Source organism: Calypte anna, chromosome 1 (genome assembly GCF_003957555.1).
Source record: "Calypte anna isolate BGI_N300 chromosome 1, bCalAnn1_v1.p, whole genome shotgun sequence".
NCBI lineage: Eukaryota > Metazoa > Chordata > Aves > Apodiformes > Trochilidae > Calypte > Calypte anna.
In genome coordinates, this window is record NC_044244.1 from 147,892,710 (window position 1) to 147,919,447 (window position 26,738).

A 26,738-nucleotide genomic window follows, 5' to 3' on the forward strand; every position below is an offset into this window, starting at 1 on the left:
ATCTGTCCCAGATGTGAAAAGCAAGTAACTACACTAAGACAGTTATGACAAAATACCTCAATAATTAATTGGCAGTCATCCTTCCAACAAGATGATGCTTGGGTGTCTTCCTCAAAACTGAAGATCAAATAGCCTAGGGTGTGACAACTCTGTGAGAATATAGTCATTCTCAAGCTTAAACAAAATTAACTCCCAAGTTCCACAATACAGTGTTCATGTCATTTTTAATAAGTAGGGTATAATGTAATTGATTTTACACCCACTAAGTTTATAATTTAATTGTAGATATGATTCCTCAAGAATTTTAGTAGGCAAGAACTTGTTGCAATCAGTGGAGGCATTAGACATTAATACCATCAGCTGCAGGTACAAAGTTTGCTTCCATTAACATCAAATAAAAAATTTAAATAGCAGTGTTGTAATGAAGCTATAAAACATCTAAAACAATCATTAATGATGGCAGTACATAGGTTGCAGTGGAGAAAAGGATATAAAGCAAGAGATTTCTCACCTAAGTTCCTAGGCAATACAAAGAAGCCTTATGCTATCACCCCAGCTCTGGAGCTGCTTCCCCATCTCTCCTGCTTTGGCTGATCCCTCTGCAGGCAATTCAGATTAGGAAAGACATACTGTACAAACAATACTAAGAATTATTTTGTCTAGAAAGTGGCAGCAACGAAGTACCTTGGCCCTTTCTACCTTATCCCTTCTTTACACTGTGAGTAGCCAGTCACTTTTATATACGAAAATAATAATCTCTTATTTTAACATGGCCAAAATCAGTCTTGACCTGCTTTAAACAGAAAAAATTGAATGAAACATCATTAGCCTAAAATTCTTTCCTATACACGTGCAAAAATATTAAGGAATTATTTTGTAACAAGTTGCTCTCCACAACACACTTCTTACCTATTCTCACCAAAGTACATACATATTTGTATAAAACGAACATAAGAGGTGCAAAGGAATATAAACTGTCATAACCTGAGTAAAAGGAGACCTCACTGCTTTGATCAAAGTTACAAAGAAAAAAAAAAAAATCACCTAGCTGTAAAAAATGTGAAGCCACTGGGGGAATCCTGAGAGTAAACACACACTATTTTCGTGTGTGTAACCAGTGTGAATGGGACAAGCATCTGTGGGCAAGCACACAAGAGAACAGGAGCATGGCAAACCCACATTCAGTGTCACGCTAGGAGAATGCAAACTCATCTTCATGCTTTACAGAATTCAGTATTCTTCATGATTTTGTGTGGTTAGATTTTACAGAACACTGTTAAATTGCTTGCAATTCATAAAATGTCAGGACAAGAAAGAGGGAAACAGCAGTTTTAGGGAATGGTTTGGTGGAGAATAAAGGAGACCAGGGAAAAACGGAGACTCCCTAAACACTGAGCACTCTTTGTCATTAAAAATACAGAAAAGAAGCACGTAAGTGACAGAGAGGGACAGATGGCAAGTAGGGAGGCTACAGGGCAGCTAAGACTGACAGTGTTCTTGACAGCTTCAGAAAGCAGAAACACAGTCAAGCCTCAAAAGGTGATTGAAAAGCAGATTTTCTCAGGGATTCTACGGAAAGAAAAAAATCTCAAGATAGAAAATGCAGATTGTCTCAAGCTGAGCTGACACTGGTAGAGGGAAGAATAAGCAGGGTTTGAAAAGGACTAGGGAGAAGCCAACAGGCTTGAAAGAAAAGTGAAGGAAGCAGTAATTTGGTTTCCAGTCTTAAAGTAACTCTCCCTCACCCTGAGGTCTTCATATTTTCACCCTGGTCATATTCGTTTTGTTTTAATAAAGTCTTTAGTTTCAGGGATTGAATGTTTATTCTCTTTTGGCATGCTTGATATAAAAATAGAGAAGGGGAAGCATAGAGGAAGCAATTCTACCTAAATGCACTGTCCCATTCAGGATCCTAAGAGACTGCACTGCAATTCTGAAAAATGAAAAAAAATGGAAAAAAAAAAATCACCATTATTTCTGAAAAGCCTTATAGCTGAAGTTGTAAAATTACAGTTTCAAGAGCCAGTGTAGTTTATCTTCAAAGTGCCAAATGAAGGTAAAGGATTTCTTTGCTTTATACATATTTAAGAACTCACAGGTAATATTTCTAAGCATTGCAACCACATGTACCTATGCTAACAGCTGCATCCCTGCATAAAAAGCTGTCAGAATTTGCAGATTCAGAACTTTAGCTGAATGGGATTTACCATAGGAGATGTATCTAAGTGCATCTTTTTATGTGCAAGTACTTTTCATACCAACATCTCATCAAGCCAAAAATACCTTTTCATTATGGAAAGGATTAAAAGGTGCATAAAAATGCAGCTCACAGAAATTTCACACAAAGTTTACTGTATTCCATGATGAATATTTTGAGTCAATGGATTTATAATCCACCTATTGCAATGCAAGTGTCTGCGTAAGTCTGAGTTTGAGTGCTATATGGCCAAGAAGCTTGAAACTGATGTGACAAAACAAGTACCTGTAAGACATGAAAGAATTAGGGCATGCAGAAACTTCTTGCCTCCTTCACTCAAGGGTTTGCATATATCCTGAAAAGTTACAAAGATTTCACTGCTGTTACTTATAAACTGTTTAACAATGACTCTCAAAGTCACTGTCCTACAAAGATCCTCTTGATGTACAAGTTTTGTACAGGCAACTGCTAAAAGTCCAAGGGTTTGAGTTATTTCTGAAGACAGGAAAATCCTGAGGCTCACCTATTGTGGGTCTCAAAAGCTGGAAGGAGCAATAGGATTCTACCCTGCCTCTGTGTTCTATGGATGGCAGTCTAATTTGTATTGAATTGCCTCTTTAAGTACATAAAATACTAAATCGTAGCCCCAGCAGTCTCCACTTCCCTTCTCTGCTCCTTGTCCCTACTCAATTTCGGTTCTAAAAGGCCTCAGCCTCTCAGTAACACCCACAGCCCCTGATTCCATCCCTGCAATTCCCTGCATTTCCAATGCAGTGCATCCCACCTCCTTTTGCTTTCTCTTTCACCATTCCTCACTCACTCACTCCTAAACCAAGGGTTCTCTGGACAGCCTGCACTTAACCAAAGTTTGTCAGCTTTTCTGCCTGTCCACTTCTTCCTCTGGACACACAAATCCCCCAGAGTGTACTTGCAGTAAGTTGGTGAGTAACAAATCTCTACATTACACACCTAGAGATTTCATCCTGTACTTCACAGACATTTGAAAAGTCTCACAGAGAAGGAGCATACAACTTTTTTCAGTGTAGGACATGAAGATCACATCCAGTCCCTAAGAAAAAATGAGATTCTACCGTATCAGCTAAATTCTGCATTTGCATCCCATCCCTTGCTTAAATCACAAACTGACACAGGGCAAGGAACTCTTCCCTGTAATCATTTCACCTTGTATTCCCACTGTAGATGTTAAGCTTACCAGAAAGAAGTGGTGGTCTTTTTAAAAAGGAAATTAAAAGAAATTAATTTCAACATTCCTGAGCTCCTGTAAATACCATGCAGTTCTGGCAATTGTTACCTTTAAATACCACTGGGTTTATGGCTACCTGATTTTTTTATTTTTTTTTCCTCAAAAAAAAAAATGCACCAAAATTTAAAGATCTTTTGATACCTCCTCCATAACAAAAAGTTCCAGATCAGAACTTCAGCCTAAAGATGAACACAGATGCAAGAGGTAAAACAATAGCTGCTTTTTTGACAGAGCTTTATTTCCAACCATAGGGCAGGAGAAATCACTTATTAGTCCTATACATTCTCTAATAGGCTTCTCATTCCAGTATGCACAAAAAGAGCAATTTTACACCTTCTGCAGACTGTGCCTCCAACAATTTTCTTAGATGTACTACATTTGCACTTAATTCTGCCAGAATGTATGAATCTTTGTGCTTTGCTTTTGCACATAAAACTTGACCTTTTAAAAAAATAGTGGAAAATGCTTTGTATAACTACCTCTCTTACCCTGCTGTTGGGCTATGCCAAACCAGTTTCTTTTTGGACTTATCTTTGAAGGGTGTATGCATTTTCACCAAGGCATCTTCCAGTAGTTCCTGTGCTACCAGCAAGGATTTTATCTTTATAAATCATCTTCAAAATTGCATTTAATTTTAAATTGTTTTCTCTAACACAAAAAACCTCCAAAGGAGGGTTTTCAGAGGTAAAATTGTAAGAGGTAAAATCCAGTAAGAGATTTCAATACAATATACATAACAACTGTTCGACAGTAACATTTTGAACTGGATCATAGAATGATTTGGGGTGGAAAGGATCTTAAAGACCATCTAGTTTCAAACCTCCTGCATGGGCAGGGACATCTTCCACTAGACCAGGTTGCTCAAAGCCCTATCCAACCTGGCTTTGAACACTTCCAAGGATGAGGCATCCACAACCTCCCAGGACAACCTGTTCTGGTGTCTCACCACCATCAAACTAAAGAATTTCTTCCTAGTATCTAATCTGAATCTGCCTTCTTCAGGTTTCAAATGGTTACCCCTTGCCAAAAATCCCTCCCCAGCTTTCTTGTATCCTTCACAAGATGGTCAGAACCACATTAAAAAATCCTTCTCCAGATTTTCAGGCTGATTGCTCCATGAAACACTGACTAACTGTGTGTCTAGCAACTTAGTCTGCTCAACAATCATTGCTACAACCACCAACGCTACCATGGCAAGCACCAGGTTGACCAGGGAGCAATACAGCTAAGGGGCCAGAAGAGAATGAAAGGGCTCCCAAGTGAAAGAAGTGAAGAAGAACAAACACATCACAAATTCAGCTTCTCTGCATTTATATACCACATTGCTCCTGGGGCTCCATGTCCTGGAATTAGACATTTATTGTTTTTCATGAGCTGCTGTTTCTCTTAATTTCTAATCCACGATTGTGCAGAAAAAAAAAATAATAATCAGGTGTGAATTAAAGAAACAGAAAGTAAACAAATTTCTGTTAAAACACAACAAGAAAGCAAAAGCTGTGTAAAATTAGAACTAAAAAACTTAAAAGAATAAAAAATTTTACTACAGAGATTGAACAAGCCCTGCAGCACCAAACCACTCTCTGCAAATAGACTTGATAGAGCTATGTGCATTTCTGCTTTTTGATGAAAATTTATGTTCTATTTTGATCTCCTTGCTTATTGCTTCTACCATGAAATCACTTTTCCCTCTGTGTACCCCAGGTGTATTTCCCCCTCAACAATTGTACCTAAATTCTCTTTACTCCATACCTTTCTAGCCTCATCAAACCATCACCTTTTTTCTCCAGGTTAGAGAAGCATTAGCAACATTCCTTCTTTCCCTCTGGCAGGGGGACAAAGCCAGGACCTATCTACCTTCCTTTAACTGCTGCAAAGGCTTCCCCTCCTCAGGATGAAACTGATGGCTCACCCTGCAGAGCTGGGTTTCAGTACTGCTGACCTACAGCTGATGGTAAAGCACAAAATTTGTATGCCAACGCTGTCAATCTTAAATACCTTCTTCAAGACATCATAAAAGCAAATGACTGAGGCATGTACTACAAAGACATCTTGTGGTCATTTCATACTTTTTACTAGGGGAAACTGAATACAAATCAAAGGGGAACAAGTATGCAAGCCCTCTGAGCAACTCTGAGAGCAGACAGAAACACAGAGGAGTTACACAGAAATGCATCTTTTCTGTCCCCTAACTTTTCAGGTTGAGGGAAGAGAACAGTTATTTTAACTTTTCAGTTTTTGTGTACTGCTAAGAACAGAGGGAACAATAAAACAAAGAGTTTAGCACAGATTAAACTATTAAATTCTGTTAGCCCTTGCAAGCTCAAACAGCTAAAAATTCAAAAGCCCCTTTGAGCCTCAGCAAGACAAGGTCAGCCTGCAGCTTGCCCAACAAGCCAAGCAGAGATGAGCACCACTCCAACCAGCTCATTCTGTATGCAAAGCAAGCAGGTACAATGCGAAGGTGGTAAGAGTCACAGAAGGAAAACACATAAAACAAAAGCAAAAGACCAGGCAAGATAGAAAGGACAGTGCTGTGGTTGGCAGAAAGGTAAATCAGAAGTGTTGGATGTAACTGGGGTAATACAAGAAATAGAAGGCATCTTTTTAAAAAAAAAATAAAAAAGGGAGAAAATGTCACTGTGAAAAAAAACATTTTTACACATGGCCTTTTAAGCTCTTCTGTTATCTACTTACATAGAAAGTGAAAATCCTCTAGGTGTAGAGTACCAAATTTAGCTACTGAAGTGATACACAGCTTGTAATTTTGATTAAAATACCAATGCAACTACAAAGAGCTTCTTGCTATGAATACTTCCCAATTCGCTTGATTTTTATTTTTTGTTTGGGTTTAGCATTTTCTTTGGAAACAACTGATAATCGACTGAAATGTAAGTAGCAGAGCATAAAACAAGAATGATAAGTACCTACCTTCCCCACTGCACTCCTAATCAAAACTGCAGTTCTGTGTGACCACACAAGGTTCCCAGTCTATCTGCTTGCCAGCTGCAGTCCATCAATTTTACCACTACTCCACACCAATGCCCAGCAGCCATTTAGATGCCTGCTACTGACCCACATCACAATGGGATTCTTTATCCCACTGTCAGATACCTGGCAATTCAATCAAAAATAAAAGAATTACACGGTAATAAAAATTAATCTGCCATATTCAGAGGCTGCGCTGCAAAACCCAAAACGTATTTACACACTTGTTGGCTTTTGCACCAGCTTTGCACAACATATGCAGGAGACTGAAATCAGAACGAAGACTTTGCTCAAGGTTATGTGCTACCAAGGACCTGGGCTTTGTAGGAAAAGCTATTTTCAGTTATTCCTTTCATTCGGGCAGCTAAATTCTTTACTAGGAGGAATTCATCTCAAGGGGCATCAGGTTTTAAAAGCAAATGGGAATTTCAAACCCTGACTTCAGAAACAAGAAATTTTAAGTAGTAAAAAAAATATATACACACACAAACTGAGATCTCTCCCCAGCAGCTTAATAATTATGCTGATTAAAAGGAGTTTTGAAGATCACATCTTCTGAATTTTTCCTATTTTCTCATCATTTATAAGTCACTTAAAAGAAATGAAAAAGTATAACCACCAGTTCTTTGCATGTATATTTGTTCCTTTTTTTGTGGATTCTATTTGCCTACAGAAGATTTAATACCGAGGTTTTGAACCTTGAACAAAAAAAAATTACCTTATTCAGTCCAATAATTCAACTTTGGAACACGAGAAAGGATGCCAAAACAGTTACAGTCTTTCATTGTAAACTCTGGGAAGTTATTTCATGTTAACACATGACAATTAAGGTTTTGCACTATAATTTAACTGTGAACAGTTTAATAAAGAATGTTATCACTCTTGACAGAAGTTAAAGAGCTCTGAAAAACACCGTCTGCAGTGTGAATATGGAAAACTATAGAAACGTTATCTTTCTGGATAAAAAAATAAAAGTTAAACAGAAATGTCTGACTCAACATACCCTGAAACTGTATAAATATTACAGAACAATAAGAGCCCAAGTATTAACAACAAAAAAGACAAGTATGTGACCACCTCTTTTTTACTGGACTGCTATTCAAGTTCTGTTTTATCTACTATGCTCAGCTTAATAAGAAAAAACAGACCCTCCCTGGCTCCAGAGAAACATAACATCTCAATCTTTAAAGATATGTACAAAAGAACATACTTAAAACACATGCTTGAGGCCAGCATTACACTGTATGCCATCATAACACCTTAAATAAGCTACTGCTGGTAATTGGTCATTTGTTTTGAAAGGCCAATGTAATGCTCACAGGAAATAAATAATCACATCTTTTTTGCCTTTATTTAACAATTACAGCCTCTGATTTTGCTCAAGCAATTCTTAAATTGAGGAACAGGGAGTATCTACATCAGCATGTTGCAGCATCTTCTCCACTGTCTTTTTTTTCCTTATTGTCCATAAGTAAAAAGCAAATCTCACACTTACCTTCAAGAAGAAGGATTAAGGAGCTACAGGCTGGTCAGTCTCACCTCCGTCCCTGAGAAGGTGACAGAGCAAATTTTCCTGGAGTAATGGATGTTGTTTGCATTGACCTCAGCAAGGACTTTGATGCTTTCACCCATCATGTCACTTGAGCCACAACAGTGAGATATGGCATAGGTGACAGGGTGACATAACAAGATGTCCCACTGGACTGCAAGTGGGGGGAAGGGGTGGTACAAAATCCAGCTGGTGGGTGGTTACTTGTGGGTGTCACCCAAGAACTTACAGTGGGGCTAATGCTGCTTAAAGGTCTTCTTTTATGTCTGTATTAATGCTTTATCCTTTCTAATATAAATCAAAATCTTTCAATTTAAAGGTCTTTTTTAATGTCTGTATTAATGACATGAATGATGGGACAGAGTATGGTCTCAGCAGGTTCATGAACAACCCCAAACAAACCCCAGAGCGACCTCAAGAGAGGCTGAGACATGAGAACAGTGTTGATAGGAACCTCATGAAGATCAACTATGGCAAGTGGTTATCTGTGAAGGTGGTGAGACACTGGGACAGCTGGGACACTGGGACAGGCTGCCCAGAGAAGCTGTGGATGCCCACTCCTTGAAAGTGTTCAGAGCCAGGCTGATTGGGGCTTTGAGCAACCTGATATAGTGGAACCAAGGGGATGGAACTAGATGATCCTTTAGGTCTCTTCCAACCCAAATCATTCTACAGTTCTAAGTAAAAGAAAAATCTTGCCCCTGAGGTGAGGTAAAAACACACAAGACAGGCTGGGCATCGAGTGGGTAGGACACAGCTCTGCAGAAAAGGATCTGGGGCTCCTGATGGACTGTGACAGTCTGACCTCACTGGTTTGCAATTGCTTCAAAAGAACAATTTTAAAGTGAATAGCGCTGGGTAGGGTGGAGGACCTGGCCTGGCCAGAGCTGAGCAGGGGGTGACATCTTGGGATGTGATAAGAAGTACTGGGTGGAGACTGCTCCCCTATTTTGAGGGCCTGCAATGCTGGGACGTCCCTGGAGGCACAATTATGTACCTGGCTAAGGTGGCTGGAAGAGAGGAGGAATGGCACCTGGAAGGAGATAAGAACTGATGAGTGGGTGGGGGACTACACCCTTCTGCTCCCCTCCAGGCAGCCTGTCTTCCAACAAACCTGGCTGACTGACAGCTGCCCCTTTGGAACAAAAGGAACTCAGGGGTATATATGGCTGTCCATGCTGGGGCTGTTTGGTCATCTCTTGACCCACCGCCATCTCACATCGGGCCCTGTCCAGGATCAGCGCCATCTTGAAGAAACTCACTGGGCAGCTGGGCCCCTGGTGGTGACTCTGACTCTCTCTCTCTCTCTCTCTCTCTCTCATTCTTTCTTCCCACTTTCTTACCCGTTTTCTCCATTTTTCTCTATCATTTTTTCTTCCCACTTTCTTACCACTTTTCTCTCTCTCATATCTTCTTTTCCTCTCTCCCTCTTTTGCCTGGCTCTATATTTTTGCCTGTGTCAATTGTCATATAAAATCTGCTTGCACTCGGCTCTTTCTACGGTTGGACTTTGTTTCGCAGATCCAAAACAAAAATAAATTTTAATGTTACCTTGGACCGTAACATGGACACTGTGTTGAGTAAGTGCCAACAACTTGCCCTTTGCATGTGAAGCAGGATAACCATGTCTTGGGCTTTGCTAGCAGGAGCTTGGTCAGCAAGTTGAGCAAAGTGATTTCCCTTCATTAGCCCATTTAGGATTGGTGAGACAGCAGCTAGAGCAATGTGTCCAGTTTTGGATTCCCCAGTAAAAGACAGAGCTTGGTACAATGGTGACTGTCAGCAGAGGGCTGCCAAGATGATCAAGGGGATGAGGGATTTGAAATGCAAGGAGTGGCAGTGCAAGCTGCATTTGTTCAGCCTGGGGACAAGGCTGCAACCAAGCAGACTTTACTGCTTTGTTCAGTTTTCACATGGGAGTGTATAAAGAAGTCATAACCAGACTCTTTTGGATGAGCACAGTGATAAGGTAGGAAGAAATGAACACAATTTTGGAAGATGAGAAATTTCAGGTGGGTGACAAGAAAAGCTCTTTTCCCATGAAAGTGGTCAAACACTGGAAGAGGTTGTTTCTGAGACACTGCAGCATCTCCATCCTTGGAGTTAACTCAGAATTTCTGGGCAAGGAGCCCGGAGCAACCTGCTCCATCAAGAATGATGTTTGAGAAGAGGTTCAAGCTAAATGACTGCCAGAGGTCCCTTCCTCCCTACACAATGCTATAATAAATCCAAACAACTATTAGTAGAGAACAACATAAAATATTCCATAAAGTTACTCGCCTTATCTGAACCTTGTTAAGTCAATAACAGAAAAGATACAGTTTTAGCCTGGCAGAGGCTTTTCTGGCATGAAAACAGAGTTTTTGCAGCTACAGAAGTAATTCATCACTCACACTTGAAGCTTCTTGGAAAACAGTGGTCCTACTCCCATCACTAAAAATTAAGGTCTAGTTAAAGTATGAAAATATTACATGACAACTCTGGTACTGAGGAGCTGAGGATGCTGCATTTTACATTTGGATCTTTCATTACAACTCTTATCTGACTTAAGAAACCTATGCCAAAAAAGAAAAAGTCTGTGTAGGACAGGAACTCTAACTAGCTAGTACCTGAAGTTTCTCATTATGTCCGTATCTCTCTTTTCCAGCAAGTACAAAAGAACATATGGAAAGCTTTAAATACTAAACTAAGTTTTATTTTGGAAAAAAAAATAAACATTCAAGCTGCATAATTTTGATCTTTCCTTCACCTCACAAGACTGTAGCTTTATTTCTGCTCCCTCCTCTCTTCAGCTGTGCTCCAGACTTGGCTCTCACTTTGGGCTCACAGCTTATTCCTACACTGCTTCTCTTCTTTCCTCTCTTACTCTGAGGAGTCCCCTCAAGCAAACACCATCAGCTGCTATTCCACCCACCCCTACATTCTCAGCCATAGCCTGTGTGCAAAAAACAGGTTGAAATAAAGTAAGCAATTGCAAGTAGCTACATTTAAATGTAAAAATATGCAAACACTGAGATATAAACGTGTTTGCTAATTAAAAGCCAACTCAAAAAATAAGTTAGAAATGGGCTACTTGGTTAAAGAGAAGAGGGAGGGGAAAAAGAAAAAAGAAAAAAAAAGAAAAAAAAAAAGGAAAAAAAAAAAAAAAAAAAAAAAAAAAAAAAAAAAAAAAAAAAAAAAAAGCAAGCGCATTTGCCCTTCATTACTACCCCTAGAATTTAGCATATATTAGACTTCAGATAAGAACTGGGGGGAAAAAACCGACATTAGTATTCTGTGAAGTAGGCCTCCTTCCTTCTTTCACTCACCCCAGTTTCAAGTTTCCTTGCTTGCAGGAACTAACTGGTCTCAGAGAGGCCATTTCCTTCCAGTACCAAACAGCACCAGGAACCATGGGACCAGCGTTCTCATCAGTGTCAAGTTACTTCAGAGCTAGGAGGTGTACTCTCAAGTCACAAATATCATGGTTTGTGTCACCAATCCTACATTATTTAGACTCTAAAAACTGAAGTGGCATTTGGTCATCGCTTTCCCCATCCCAGCATTTTTCTTTATATGGCATTCAGTTTCCCCACTGCTAAGCCACTATGTTTGGCATCCCTACCAGTCTGTAGCCACTCAGAGCCACATTTCAACCTGCACTAACACACTTTTACAACTCTCAGATAAACTGTATTAATACAACATTTCAAGTATTTCTGAAATCCACTTTAGTTCAACCATTTTCTAACATATTAGTAATTTTTGAAGAAAATTAAGAGGTTCATGACATTAAGTTTAAATCATTAATTAAAACCCAATCTCCCTCTCCCTTCTTCTAATATGTCTTAAAGCTGTGGGACAAACTCCAGATTTTTATATAATATGCATAAGGCCACCTCTAACAGTAAGTTTCATTGCAGAACCAAAGTCCTCAGAGCTTGAAGATAAAAGGTCCTATCCTTACAATAAAACAATTTTATACTTCTAAGTCAATACATATTGAGATCTCGAGCACTGATCACATAATAGACTACAAATATTTCAACAGGTTTTTACTTCCCACTCTGGAATTTGTTTGGAAAGATCCATGCCATCTTGAACAAAACCCCAAAATAGTTCTGTTATTTTTTTTTTCCTCCTAAACCAGCACTTGTTTCAAGGCTGAATCACTTTATCATATAGATAGTCCAAATTATACCCTCAATTCATATACTCAGCCTCCTACACAGAATTTAAAAACATTGTTCAGCAATAACAGAACTTTGAAGGGACTTTAAGTTACCTTCCAAAGCAACCAGGATATATTAAGACACCCAACGTAGTTTAGCACTAGAAGTTTGGGTCATAAGTACTTCCCAAGAACAGGCAGCAAACTGAACCCAACACTAAATACACTGAAACAGGTTTCCTTGTTTCATCAGGTCTCATTCTGCACCAGAAGTGGCAGAATCTTTGTTATTAGCTCAGTTCACTACCAAGGTTGATTCCATCTCTGGGAGGAAACGCTTTACTCTTGCTGACACAGAAGGCAAAATACAAAAACTGTCCACCCACCTGACCAGACAAATAATTTGGTTCAAACAGCTTTTTACACTTTCCATGGAGCTTCTTTGTGATCACTAGTGCTGAGCTGACAGATTTTTCTTTTCTTCTTCTTCCACAAAGTGTTCTCAAAAAAATCAAGAGTAAGCCCACAATTTTATCTCTACAGTTTTCATCTCTATCAGTGTAATGGCATCACAACTTTCCCCCCTTACAGTTAACTTTTACCACTCCAGTTCAAAGCAATACATAGCCCAAAGCTACGCAAGAAGTTATTTTAATCAATAGCCCATTCAAGGGAATTGAAAATTACTCTAAATTAGGTAATTAGATAATATAAATTAAAAAGCATTTCAATAACAGAAGAGTTACAATAGCTGCTATGTCTTATAACACTGTAAAGCCCTAGGGGATGCTGCTCTCACTTCCACTCTTTCCTCCCCCAGGGTTTCTCTGCCTGGCTCCTGCACAAAGAAAATAGCTCCATCATTTTAAAGAAAATCCTACTAGTCATCCAGCATGCAATATCAGAAGAAACCAAAAACCCACTGCAACATGATACAGGAAACCAGATTGAAAAGGAAGCAACAAGGTCTGCATGAAAGGAGAAATAAAATATGCTTGGGTAAATCACTAAGGTCTCTTCGAGGCACCTAGAATAACTGCTGCTCACGTAATTACTTTCCTAAGATGCATCTCTCCCTATCTCAAAACTTAACTCATGTTCACAGTTATCTGTAAATCACAATGACAGGTGAACAAGGACAAACAATTCCCCATCTAATTAGTGCTGACCACTGTTTTACCAGTACTAGCAATTGGCAGCAAACATGAGCTCCAGTCATTTTTGCAGTCCCCAGCAGAGCAACCTCCTGAAATCTACTGCAGCAGCTTCAGAAATCCTAAAGACAACATTTGCATTTAAATCAAAAGTTTTCCAGACCTGTGACAACTGTGAAGTTGTATCCCCATCAATCATTTGCCTGCTCCACCAGATGAGGGAAATATCACAGGAGACAGGTACAGTGCCAGCTGTAGTTAAGGAGAACTGCCACTTGTTGCCACAAGTTCTAAGGCAACTTATCTTTAAACTCATAGAATGCAGACAGCCTTACTATTTCAATCAACTTGGATCAAATCAATCTAATTTCCCTCTAAAATATAGTAATTGACTTTGAACAGGAACAGTAGTGATTAATTCTTTTTTAAGAAAAAAAGTATGACTTCGAACAATGTTTCTGATTAATGTTAAAAAAAAAATTTAAAAAAACAAAAACCAAAACAACACAGTCTAGAAAAATAACATGTTATGGCATGAGCAGAACTCCCTGGAAAGCAATCCTGACAGTTATACCAAACAAAAGTTTTATTACAAAGGGATTTCATTCTATTCAATGTTTACAACATAGATGCTGAATACAAAATGCAGTTATTAAATATGCCAATGATTAAAAGCTATGGAGGATAAAATTTAAATTAATTTTACAAATTAAAGAAACTGACAGAAGAGGAGTGAAATCCAGTGGGGATGAGCACAAAACTCATATAAAAAGACAGTGAGAAATAGAAGTAGAAGTCTTTAAGAAAATGAATAGTGTCTAAGTCCCAGGCTGAACAGTCAATGCCAAGCAACTGCAAAATAACCAAACACCACTGAAGTGTACAGCCACAAGCACAACTTTCAAACTAAGCAAATTAATCTTTTGTGCTTCACTTTCTACTACACTTCTAGATTAAATACTGTTCCTGCACTGAAGCATCACACTTCAAGAAAGAAACCGACACAAATCCAAAGAGGATGAACATTAAGAATGGCCTACAATAAATACAGAATGAGTTGAATTTGTTTAGTTTTTAAGAAGGGAAGATTGAAAGAGGATTTCCTAAGAACCAAAGTACCTGGTAGGCTATTGTAGAGAAAAGGGGATCAATTTGTTCTGTTTCTCAAAAGACAGAAGATGCAATGGGCTTAAAATTGAAATTAATAATACTCACACAAGCACTGGGGTGTGGGGGGAAGACAACACCCCTTTTGCATAGTAAGGGCAATGAAACCCTTGAGTAGATTACCAAGGTTCTTTTAAATCATCTCACACTGGAGGCAGTGACAGAAGAAAGAAAAGCACACTGTCAATATCAGGACATCAGGAAATTGTTTAACCCTTGCTGTTCCTTACAAAACTTTATAGAGCTTACTGGCTCTACCATTTGTTCCAGTAGAAGATACCAAAGTATGGTAGGCAATCTGTGCTTTTCCTCAGACATTTGTGCCTCTTTATTCTCTTCTCCCCACTACCTTCAGCATAGGTTTAATTTTCAATTAATGCTCTTAAATTTTTATGATGATTGTAGTTACCATGGCTGCAAAGAACAGAGTCCATCTTTTGCTCTCTTATTTCTGGAGCTTAAAAAACACTCAGTAGTCAAATAAAGAACGACACAAGAAGAAAAAGGAATCCTACTAATAGTTTCTATTCAACTCTGTTAGTTCCATGACTCATGGGTTTACTGCTGTTCTGTACTTCCATAGAATAACAGAGCACACAGTAAGTTAAACAGACATGAGGAAATCAAGAGTATAATGGAAGCAAATTAATGAAAATCTATAGTTGCAAAGACTAAACTGCACTGATAATAAAGCTTATAAGGGCTTACAGAATAAGTCTGATTTCACAGTTTCATATAAGAAAAGTAGACACTTTCAATGCAGTGTTATTTCAGGTGTGTAGTTTAAAAGATTACCTTCCTAGTTTAATGAAATTTGTAACGAATATTCATTAGTAATTATTAATTACATTGTAGCCACACCAGCAAAAAAGAAAACACACCTCGATTAGGACTCCTAAGGTCCCTTCTCAGTCTCTCATACACAGAATAGAAAGGCAAAGCAAGCTCTACCTAACAGAGGCAACCAGTTTGGACAATGTATTTTAACATTAGATGTGGAATTCTTCCCATCTAGTGTCACTTGCCTTCTCATCAAGTACCATTTAGCCATTCCAGTCTTCCCCTGTAATCATGAAAGGAAAAACTGCCCCTCCAGAAGTCAATTCAGCAGGTCTCAGACCTGTCTTAGACCATCCAAAGAACTGCCTGTATTAATCCATTTCTCCCCCGTCTACAGAGGCAGCCTAACATCACTCACTCAAGAGCTGAGAGCAACTCCTCCCTGGCATCCCAGGAGCAAGCATCATCAATGTCAGTGATTTCCAGAGAGGGCAAAGCAAATACATAAAAGACTGCTCCTCAAAGATAAAAAACATTAAAAAAAAAATTCCACATGAGCTCCAGTAGTCCAGTAATGTTTTGTCACAATTGTTATTTTTGTAAGGCAGAATACATAACTCGAGATGCAGACACAATGTACAGCAATAAATCTTCTCTTAACTGCATGACTGATGTAAGAACATCTATATGCACCTTCAAAGGAACAGTCTCATTGCTTCATTTGCAGTGTTGATCTGAAAACTACATTAATACAAATTTAATTTAAAACAGCATCAGCTGCATACCCTTCTCAATATCCTCACTATCCAGACAACAACTTTTGTAAAAGTGAAAGCTATACATTAGCACAAAAATTTAATAGCCTAACTCTGGAAAAACTTGAGCCAGTATTTCAGAACATCTTGAAGCTTGAAAATGAAAACAGATGCAAATGTTTGAAGAAATAAAATTTAAAGTTGTTGTTTCAGTTTGTTGGTTGTTTACAGTCATTCAATTTGTAACTTCGATTCTTAGCAAAAAACAAAAACAAAAACAAAAACCAGTCCTACAACTTCACAATAGTATTCAAATAATTAACAACAAACTACTTTTCATGTCAAAATACCTATGCTGGGACATGGGCACTTCATACCATTAAGTCATGCAGAGGTAAAGGTCCAGGGGACATCAAAACCAGAGCTGTCACTTGGGCATCAAAAACTTCAAAATTGCTGGAGCACAGCATCAATATCTGCCCTTTGTTCCTTCTTGGGATCCAAGACTTCAAACCTCTAACACCAGAAACAGGAAATCTAAGATAAAGTCTCTTCAAAATCTTGATGAGATTCTGGAAGTAGAACATCTTTTAAACACTCTTCCCATGAAAGACAAGGAACCCAGGGTGAGGTATCACTTCACACACTTTCTAAGACCCTTAGGGCCATGATCTACTCCCTCCTTTCCATCCCACCTAGCCCCTTCCCCCATGAATTGTAATCACAGTTTCCTCATGCCCTATTCTCAAGACATGGATTAAAAGGCAGGGCTCAATCTAACTTACTCAAAACAAACAAAAAAAAGTCTTTCCAAGAGCCAGTTGTTTAGTTTTCACTTACACTACACTATTACCAGCCTCCTAAGAAGCAAATTTTTAGAAAGTGAAGGCTTACACTCTAAATCTCTTTTCCCTTTACATCTGTTCTTTCAAATGTCTACATAACACCCTACCATGAGGAGAAACAGCAACAACAACAACAAACTAAATACACTTAACAACATCCTCATTTTGATTCTCATTGCATCAGATCTATGGCACAAGAGATCAGACACCAAATTCGTAATATGGTTTGTCCTGCAGCCCTTCTAACTCCCCAAAAATTTAATTGCCAGATATTTAACTAATTAACTCATTTTAACTAATTTTTTTAACTATTTTTAACTAATAAACTATTTTTTAACTCCATAGCTGAAGGGTGAATGAGAAAAAGTCTAATGCCCATTCAAAAGCTTTAAAGGGTGACTTTAAAATAATCAGTATGCTTTACGTTGGACTCATATGCTAGTTTCTTGTCTTAGGTATACAGCCTCCTCACTCTCAATTCTCTGTTCAGACATAAAAAAAAAAAAAAAAAAAAAAAAAAGAGAAGAAGAAAAAAAAAGACTTCAATCTATGCCTCTAGTACTGCAGTCCTCCAGCGAAGTATTTTTGGCTTGATTGCAACTTTACTAGGAGCAAGGACATTCATAGCAGAAACAATCATACTCTGGGGTTATCAGAATAATTTTACAGCTCTCCTTGAGAAACTGAAGTCAAGCTACATGATTATAAAAAGAAAATGAAGGGGGAAATGACAAGGTATCTGTTCAGAACAGGACATAATACATGAAGGAACGAGTACTAGGATAATTCACAGAACTTTTCTTACTTACAAAAAGATGAATCAAGAAGTGCAATGTCACACTAACCAAATAATTCACTAACAAAAAAATATAAGAAATCACTATTCAGCTCTAAGAGTAAACCATGACATTTATTTCTTCAATCAAAAGTTACTTTCTACCAAATAACCACTATGACCTGTTTTGAAATTCAACTCAAAGCTTTAAATTCACTTAATATAATGAAGTTTTTATTCAAAAGTACTGAAGCCACTACTCAAACTTTACTGCTCATTTGTAATCTTTGAAATTTAATGTCCAGTTATTTACCTAGCAATATGCTTCATGAGAGGGGAAAAGAACTATTGAATATTACTTAAAGCTGTACAGTTACCAGTAAGTTATTTTGTCCTTGAAGTTATTCATAGCGTTTCCCTCCCATTTGCACACAAGAACATACACTTTATCTTCAGCCACACATTTTTCACAAAATTGCCTAATTACCCTAAAAGTTTTTTGCAAGCAGAGTGCAAGTCCACAGTGGTAACAATAAAATTAAATTATCCAGGTTGGAGTCATGCCAAATGTGACTGACTTTGAGGTATAGGAGGGCCTTTGATGCTCACATCAAAAGTTCTTCAGATGGTTCAACAAGAACAATAATCAACTCCATGGTCTTGATGAAAATTCCCTGTGAAAATCCAAGTTTTGGTCCCCACTATACAAAAAGGACATGGACAGGATGGAAAGGGTCCACAGTGAAGAGCCACAAAGATGATCAGAGGACGAGAGCACCTGCTATGTGAGAGGCTGAGAAAACTGGGTTTGTTCAGCCTTGAGAAGTGAAGGCTTAGGGGAGACCTTATTACAATGTTCCAGCACTTAAAGGGTGGCCACAGAGAAGATGGGGACTCCTTATTTACCAGAGTCACATGGACAAGACAAGGGGTAATGGGCACAAGTTGCTCCTGGGGAGATTCCAATTGGACACAAGAGGAAAAATTTTCACTTTGAGGACAGTCAGACAGGAAGTGGTGGATTCCCCCACTTTGGCAAGTTTTAAAACTCAGCTCGACAGGGTGCTGAGACATATCATATAAACAATAATATTAGAAGGGTTGGGCCAGGTGATCCTTGAGTTTCCTTCCAACCTGCCATTCTATGAATCTATGATTCAGTGTCCACGTTTGTCATGGACTGTATGTGGTTTTAAATAACATGACACAAAACACAATATGTGAGAAAAAATTTAACTTTCTTCATCCATAAAATTAAGATGGATAGTAACATGAAGGAACATATGTTATCTGGAAAAGACACAAAAATATGTATGTAACAAAACCAAAAAGGAGTATTTTTCCTAGATTTTTTACAGATGTTGAAGTCACAATCATGACAGAGCCCAGAGAGAGAATTCATCTCGTAACTTCTTACTAGACATTCAAAATCTATCATATAAATAAAGCAGTATCTGCTATCAGCCTGAAATCTGATTTAATGGCAAACAGACCATAACAACGCCCAAACATTACTGAATCACCTAGAGATATCTCGCAGTGAGAGAGATCACTCATCTGAAAACCAGACAAGACCTTTTGCAAGACCCAACAGAAGCGTGGCACAATATACCACGCAGAGAGGCAGCAAAACCACACTAAATTCCTAAGTTCCCCACCAAACGAACAGAAACAGCGTGACTGTTGTTAGTGCTGCGTTCCCAGCACAGAGCTTGACCCCCCATCGTCCCCTGACTTTCCGCTCGCCTGAAGAACACACGATGGAGGTAAAGAGCCAACAAGAAACACAAGAAAAAGAGAGTTTAAGGGCTTCTGGATGGTTCAGACTCCACTAGCGACACCATTCAGCACCTGCAGCGATCCATTAGGTTCTGCAGAGGCACTCTCCTGGCACAGACCAGCGTTGCGTTTCGTTAAGAACAAGTTTCGAGAAGACAAACGGATAGGAGAAACTTGCATAAAAACGACTTTGTCTTCCCTTGCACTAGCCTGTCCAAAAGGACATTAAAAAAAGCCGCATACGCGGTACGTGGAATCAGCACAAACCGGAGGCGAAGAGAACGCATTACGGGTAACAAACAGGGAAGGGAACAGTCCAAACCAGAACCTCTTCCCCCAACCCCGCACCCCCCGTTTGCTTCTGAACTACAACGGCGGCGGACAATTCTCCCCCAAATTACCAGAGAGGGGGATCCGCTTACAAGGAACCTTCCTACCGCGATGGGAAACGCGGGATCGGATTTCGAGAGGGTGAAAACGGAGCCCCACAGACTAGACCCTCGCACCGGCGTGGGTCCGCACCGACGGCGGCCGCCACGGGGGCTGGGGGGGGTAAGGAGGGGGTGGCTTTCCCGCTACCCCGCGTCCTCGCCCCCGCCACCGGCACTGACCTGAGGGTGCGGTTGCCGGCGCATCCGCGGCGCTCCATGGCGGCGGGCACGCAGCTGGTGAGCTCGGTCCAGTCGGCGTGCAACCCGCAGCTCCAGCCGGTGGAAAAGCGGGAGAAGAGCCAGGTGTCCTTGTCGCCTCCCGGGCGGTGGCAGGCGCACTTCTTCTGTCCGGCCCGGCAGTAGCAGGGTTGCTCCAGGCGGATGTTCCGCACCAAGTGCCGCCCGAAGGTGGTGCCGCCCGTCTTCTGGATGTGGAGGAAGACGATCACGTCGCGACCCCGCATGTCGAACCGCACCCGTCGGCACAGCTCCCCCTGAGCGAACGGGAACTTTGCCACCAGCCGCGGCAGCGCTGCCGCCGCTTCCTCCTCCTCCTCCCTCTCCGCCGGGTCCCCCCCACGGCGGGCGGCGGAGGCCGGCGGACGGCGGGGACAGGAGGCGCCGGGGCAGGCGGGCGACACGTACTGGTAGACGATGAGCAAGAAGAGCAGAGCCAGCAGCGGCGGCAGCAGCCACCTGTTGAAGCGCTCGTCCATGGCGATGCGCGGGGGCAGCGCGGCGCGGGGCTCAGGCGCTGCCGGGCGATGACAGGGCTGCCGCGCCGGTCGGATCCCACGGCCGAAGGGCTCCCGGCTCCTTTCCCGACGACATGGTCCTGGCCGGTGCTCCGCTCAGCCCAGCACGCCGCGCTCCAGCCCGCCCGAAGCGGCCATCCCGAACCCGCACCCCGCGGCTCAGCAGCTCCCCAGCCCGTTACGCCGGCAACTCTCCAGCCCAAACACACCGCTCGGCCCCCGGCGGGGCGGCCCCGCCCACCAGCCAATCAGAGCAAAGCCGGCTGCCCCGGCAGCCAATGGGATGGCCTAACACGCCGGCTCGACCGCCAATGAGAGCGGGAAGAGATTTAAGGCGGGGAGGGGGAGATAAGCTGGAGGGGGGGAGGAGGGAGCAACCAATGGGACAGCGGGGGCGGGGCCTGAGGCAGCCAATGGGGTGGGCGGATGGGCTCCGCCAGGTGAGCGGGGGTCGCGGTCGCTGCGGGAGGCGGGACGCGGGGTGCCGGGAGGGTCCCACCGCTCCGCACCGCTCCGGTGGGGTGGCACCCTGGCGACGGGTGAGTGAGTGAGTGAGGTGGAATAAAATAACGTGTTGGGGTTTTGTTTGGGTTTTTTTCCTTTAAATACCTTAAGACCCCGTTAGTTTTGCTTGGGAGGGCGCGCGTCCCGCACCGCTTGCGGGTCCGAGGCCGTGAATATAAGCCCCGTATATCCAGGCTGGAGAACGACGCTTACAGTGCTGGTGAGCTGATCAGTTGCAGGTGATCCAGTATGCAGGGCTTGGTGGTGGCTCTTGGGGTTGTTTGAAGTCCCCAGAACACGAAGTACAATTGCTGAACCAACGTGGCAGAAAATTTCCTCGAGGTACTAAAATCCATTTCTCTCCAGCTCCTTCATTTTAAGTTTTCAAAAGTTAATTTAGTTAATTTTACAACCCCCTTCCCCTATTTACAAAAGTCATCCCTTTGAAACCGTGTTGTTTTCCTCACTGGATTTTTTTTTAAAATTTTTTTTCTTTTAGTAGACATTAAAATCTTTAGGTTGTGGGAAATACCTCCCTGAGAAGTCTTGGGTAAAGAAAAAAAAAAAAAAAACAACAAACCAAAAAACACACAACCTCCCCCCACACTGTTTTGTCTGTGATGAGTCCTCCCTATTTTTAAATTATTATTTTTATTATTATTTATTTATTATATTATTACTTTAAAATATTTTTTTGTGTGGTACTCAGTGCCATGGTCTAGCAACCGCAATGGTGGTTCAAGGGTTGGACTCTATGATCTCTGAGGTCCCTTCCAACCCAGCCAATTCTATGATTCTATGATTCTAAAAGTCTGCTACTGACACTTCATATCAAAACAGAAGCCTCCTGCAGCTCCTGAATTATAATATATCAATATGCAAAACATTTCATGTTAGAACTGATTGCACATCTCGGGTTATTTAATTACAGAATGTCTTTATTTACTAAGGGATTAATTAGACATCTGACACTTGCTAAAGCAACTTTCTTGTTCAATGCTAAAGACAGCTTCACCTCTGGAAGATGAATAACAGAATAGTGCTTTCCCAGGGGACCATTTAACTTTAGAATGTAAAAAAATAGTTAGGTAAATGTATTTTTAGGCTGAAGATTTCTATATAGAAAGTAAGACTAGTTGGACTCTTGGAAGAGAGTATCAGCTGCCATTAAAGTTTACCAGAAATAACATAAATTACCAGAAAACAATCTAAGCAAATGGGAGTTAAAACTCTGGAGGTTGTGAGATATTCCAAGAAGCTGCTACCACAAGAACAACAGCATACACCACCCGACTTCAAACACACAAACATCACACACACACACACACATTTGCAGGGTCCCACAGCACTGTTAAGTTATTGTCATGCTGGTAAAAACTTGAGAGGAGCCAATTCTCAGGTCTTGCCAAGACCTGATCAAGAGATGCATTTGTTACGATTCATAAAGAAAACATTATTTTACATTAAATTCACTCTCATATAACCACACACCACAGCACTGGAAGCCTGCTCCCTTCATCCTCTAGCAAAAGAAAATGTGAGTCTGGTGTCAAACACACCTGTTTTAGTCTCCTTCCCATAATGACAAGAGGTGTGCATCCACTCACTCTTACCAAAGTAGAATACAGCATCATTTCTTTTGGAAAATCACTGTGGGTTTTTTTGCCAGGAAAAAGAAGCAGAGCATCCATCTTCTCTCTAGGGAGACCTGACCCTCTCTCTGCTTTGCCCACTGCCATACTCACCTCCTTTCAGACTCCCTGTGCCTCCCAAGTGTGGACTTAATGAGGTGTCCTCTTTAACCTCTCTCTTTTACTAGGTGACAGGAAGCCTATACCAGAGAAATGTTAAGTATTTATACATGTAGGATACAGGAGCATTTTATTCTCATCTCAGCCTATTCATTACCTAAGGAGCAGCCATTAAAAAACAAACAAACAAAACCCAAAACTTAAATATCACCTTGTTTTGGTTAAAGTGCAGCACTAGTAAAACTTGTGTGGAATAAAGACTAGGTATATGGCATAAAAGCATCTCTCATAATACTTTAAGAGACAGAAATGCTGTTATAACTTAGTATTTTCTCATTAAATACCAGATGGTTGACACTGTACCATGATGTCCCTGAAAAGGAGATCAAAGATAAATTTGTTAAATGGAGAGATTGTGCATTTCAGTTGAATATAAAATTCTTATTTATTTAAACTTACTCATGACAGTTACTAATTCATGAAGATTGGTAAAAATTTTTTTACTGGACAGAAAAGATATACAAGAGAAGTAAAAACATTTATAATGAGTTTTAGATTAAAATCTCAACTATTAAAAACACTCTAATTTTTCTGAAAAGTAATTTTCAGTAAAAAAGCAATTTTTCAGTAAAAAGTACTTAGCAGGCCCAATGTGTTTATTCAGCTTTCAAACATAGGCATGGACTTACAAATTTTAATATTGTTTTGTAGCCTATGCTTTCTGTAGCATCACAACCCATGGTACCTCCAACCATCACCCCTTTCTTCCTATCTACACCCCAAATTATACTGAACTTGGCCCTGATTTGAAGAGCAGCTGGGGTCTCCAGAGTGACCCTGGGTCCCACGAGATTCAGCAGTGGCTCAGTATCCCTACACAGAGAATATTTTCATTCAGTAGCATTTTATTTTCACTTTGTAGAGGACCACCTTACCGTGCAAGGTCCTGTGGGATTAAGCTTTAATAAAACCAGTTGGTTTCTTTAGAAATCAATGGCTGTAACTCATTAGCATCGATGCAGCACTGATAAAGGTCGTTTTGAACACAGTTGTGTTGCCATTGATTCCATGGAAACACCACTGGCTTCAATATGAAGCCCTAAAAATTGCAAACACTGTTCAATCCCAAAACTTTCCCTGGCAAATACAACTTGTCTGCAAATCTCCAATAAGAATTTAACCACAAGAAAAGTCTAAAATCAGTTTCAAGCTAGTTTTGAGATTCTCTTAAAAAGTGAATGTAGTTTCTGTGGATTTCAACATAAAGTACAAGTAAGACTTAGGATTCTCTTACTCCTAACACAACAATTCTCCAATATCCTATGCCATTAGCCTATAGCTCAGGGTTCACCAAGAATTCAAATAAAATCATCCTGAGATGACCTATTCCTCATCACAATTTGAGGCAGAATACTTCACCTGCTAAAATTTATGTGCCAGCTCTATTGTCATTTCTACCAGAGATTCACAGGCATGTGAAAAAATACACAAAAATTATTTTAACGTTCCAACACAGTATGTCCCTTCTTGCCAATTCTGAAGTAATACTCAAGACGTTTTCTGAGTTGCTAAAAATAAAAATCAGCATACTTACTCTTTATTTTAAAGGTCAATAGAATTTTCTTGTCTGAAGCAGTGGGCATGTGAAGCGGTGTCAGTGCCAACATCAAGGTTTGTACAAAATGGATGAATAAGCAAATTAGATTATGAAGCAAAGGTACAAAAGGATGATTTCATTTAGCAATTACCTGTCTGACAAGGTAAACATCTAATAGATCTGTTAACGTAAAATTAAAGTGACATCTACCTCACACTGGTTTCTTTAAATTATTTATCACCACTTGACCTGAGCTGTAGCAACACTTGTAGCCAGCTGAGATTTCCAATAAACCAGTTTTTCATTGTGCAGCAAGTCCCAGGTGTCTCCAGGATACAAATTGTTAAAATAATAAATATATGCTAACTTGAGTCATCTTTCTAGGATTAATTTGCTCCAAAGTTTATAGGATAATCTGCCTTTGGTTTTTGTCAGAAAAAAAATTGGTATGTGCATTAACTGAACCTTCTATTTCAAAGGCATAGAGTGCTGTATTCCTCCTTTTTAAAAAATTATGAATTACACTGTCACCAGCCCATCATCTTGTAAAGTTGCAATTCATTATGAGGATTGTTAATTTTCACTTCTCTTGCTTGCCCTTCTTTTTCTCGAGGTAATAACTGTGTTAAACCTGTGACCCCCTTTTATTTCCTTTAGGCAGAATGCAGAAAAGAAATATTTCCTGTCTATGTCTCATAAGTGCCAGCCCATCTGCAGCAGCTTCTCCGAGTCATTCTGTACACATTGCTGTGTGGTTCCTTATGAGACAAAGGATCAGCTATATTCTGCTTTGAATATTCATAATTCCACCTGTGTAAGATGCTGACAACTAGAACAATTCAAATCACATGCAGCATTCTAGTCATTTTTCCGTTGTTTAAAACAATATAATTGCACATAGAAGCATTACCATTCTCCCTCTCTCTCTTTTTTTTTTTAATTACAGTTGTTGGGTAGATAATTTCTCCCCCCCCCCAAAAAAAGGAACAGCCCTGAAAACTTTGAGCTAGATTTTTAATCAATGCCAAAACTAAATATTTTTATCTCCTTTATACCATGCAAGCTTGGTCATCTTTTGTTCTTACACTGGGGGATCATTCCTGGGCTTTGCAACATGGACATCTGGCAGAGTAAGGAATAAAAAAATGCTATAATCATGTGTGGGCATGTCCCAAGGACCCTCTCAAAGAACTCATGGACATAGCTTAGGGGTCAACCCATTCAGTACATAATTTCCAACCAGCACTCAGTGACCAAGATTACATCTTCAGTGTATCTTAAACCAGGTCAGGCTATTTCTCCTCAGTATCCAAGGAAGTTCCTGAACATGTTTCATTTACTAATGTAGCCAATACCACTCAGCATTTACAGTTTTTAACTAAAGGAAGAAAAAAATGTGGTTTTTCTTGCCTTTTGCACTGTGACATGTCTAAGTTACACAACAAAACTCTGTCTGGAGTTACAGTATGTTAGCTAGCAAAGAAAATCTCTGGCATATAGAGCCACATACTGGAGGGCTTACTACATTCCACTGCCTTGAGGATGGGCTGGCACCAGGGACAAGCAACAGCAAACCTTGCTGGTGTCCAGCTGTCATCAGAACCACAGGAAGAAGGATGAAAGGATGTGACCACTGCCCCAAACTAGCCAGAGCTTCTGGTACTTCAGGAAGTACAGGAAGGTACTTCAAGTGGAGTTACAAATATTCCAGCTCCTGAAAGTTGCATTATCAAACGCCAAGCAGCAAACGCTGGTCCTGCACCAAAGGGAGAAAGCAAAGAGTAGAAAATGCATATATGTTTATATTTTCTAATAATCCCCAAAACCATAAAAAGAGGGTTGTTTGTGCATGCTCTCCACAACTGGAATCTGCAACATGAGCACAGCCTGAGAAACAAAGGATATTTATCAATATGGCAATAGGCACTTTATATATATAAATATAAATACAGATACAAATACAAATACAAACACACATACAGATACAAATATAAAAGCATTTAGCAGGGAAACAGTAAATTGCTCTCCCATTTCTATCCTGTGCACAGAAGAACTTAGACCTACTTATACACATTCGTTCCCTCCAGCACCTAAGCCTGAATCCTGCAATCTTTGTGATGCAAACTCTATGGTGTAGTGCAGCTTTGGTGGACTTACTACAGATCATGGGCATGTCATCTGAGCCACACACATGTAGCAAGACAAACCTCTTTTAGGGAATGGCGCTTCAAGGTCCAACCAGGTGTTTCGGCAGACACTCAAGAGCAATGCTCCAAGCCTCCGACTCTCAGAGCTGACTA

The 26,738-nt window shown here is 40.2% G+C and overlaps 1 protein-coding gene across 1 annotated transcript in view; it reads right to left on the reverse strand.

The window, feature by feature from the left end:
• HS6ST3 (heparan sulfate 6-O-sulfotransferase 3) overlaps positions 1-20,547 on the reverse strand; it is a 294,020-nt gene extending 273,473 nt beyond the window's left edge. Inside the window, exon 1 of the mRNA XM_030459831.1 lies at positions 20,012-20,547. Coding sequence (XP_030315691.1) covers positions 20,012-20,547 — 536 coding nt within the window. The remainder of the gene's footprint in view (positions 1-20,011) is intronic.
• Between the last annotated feature and the right edge of the window lie 6,191 nt (positions 20,548-26,738).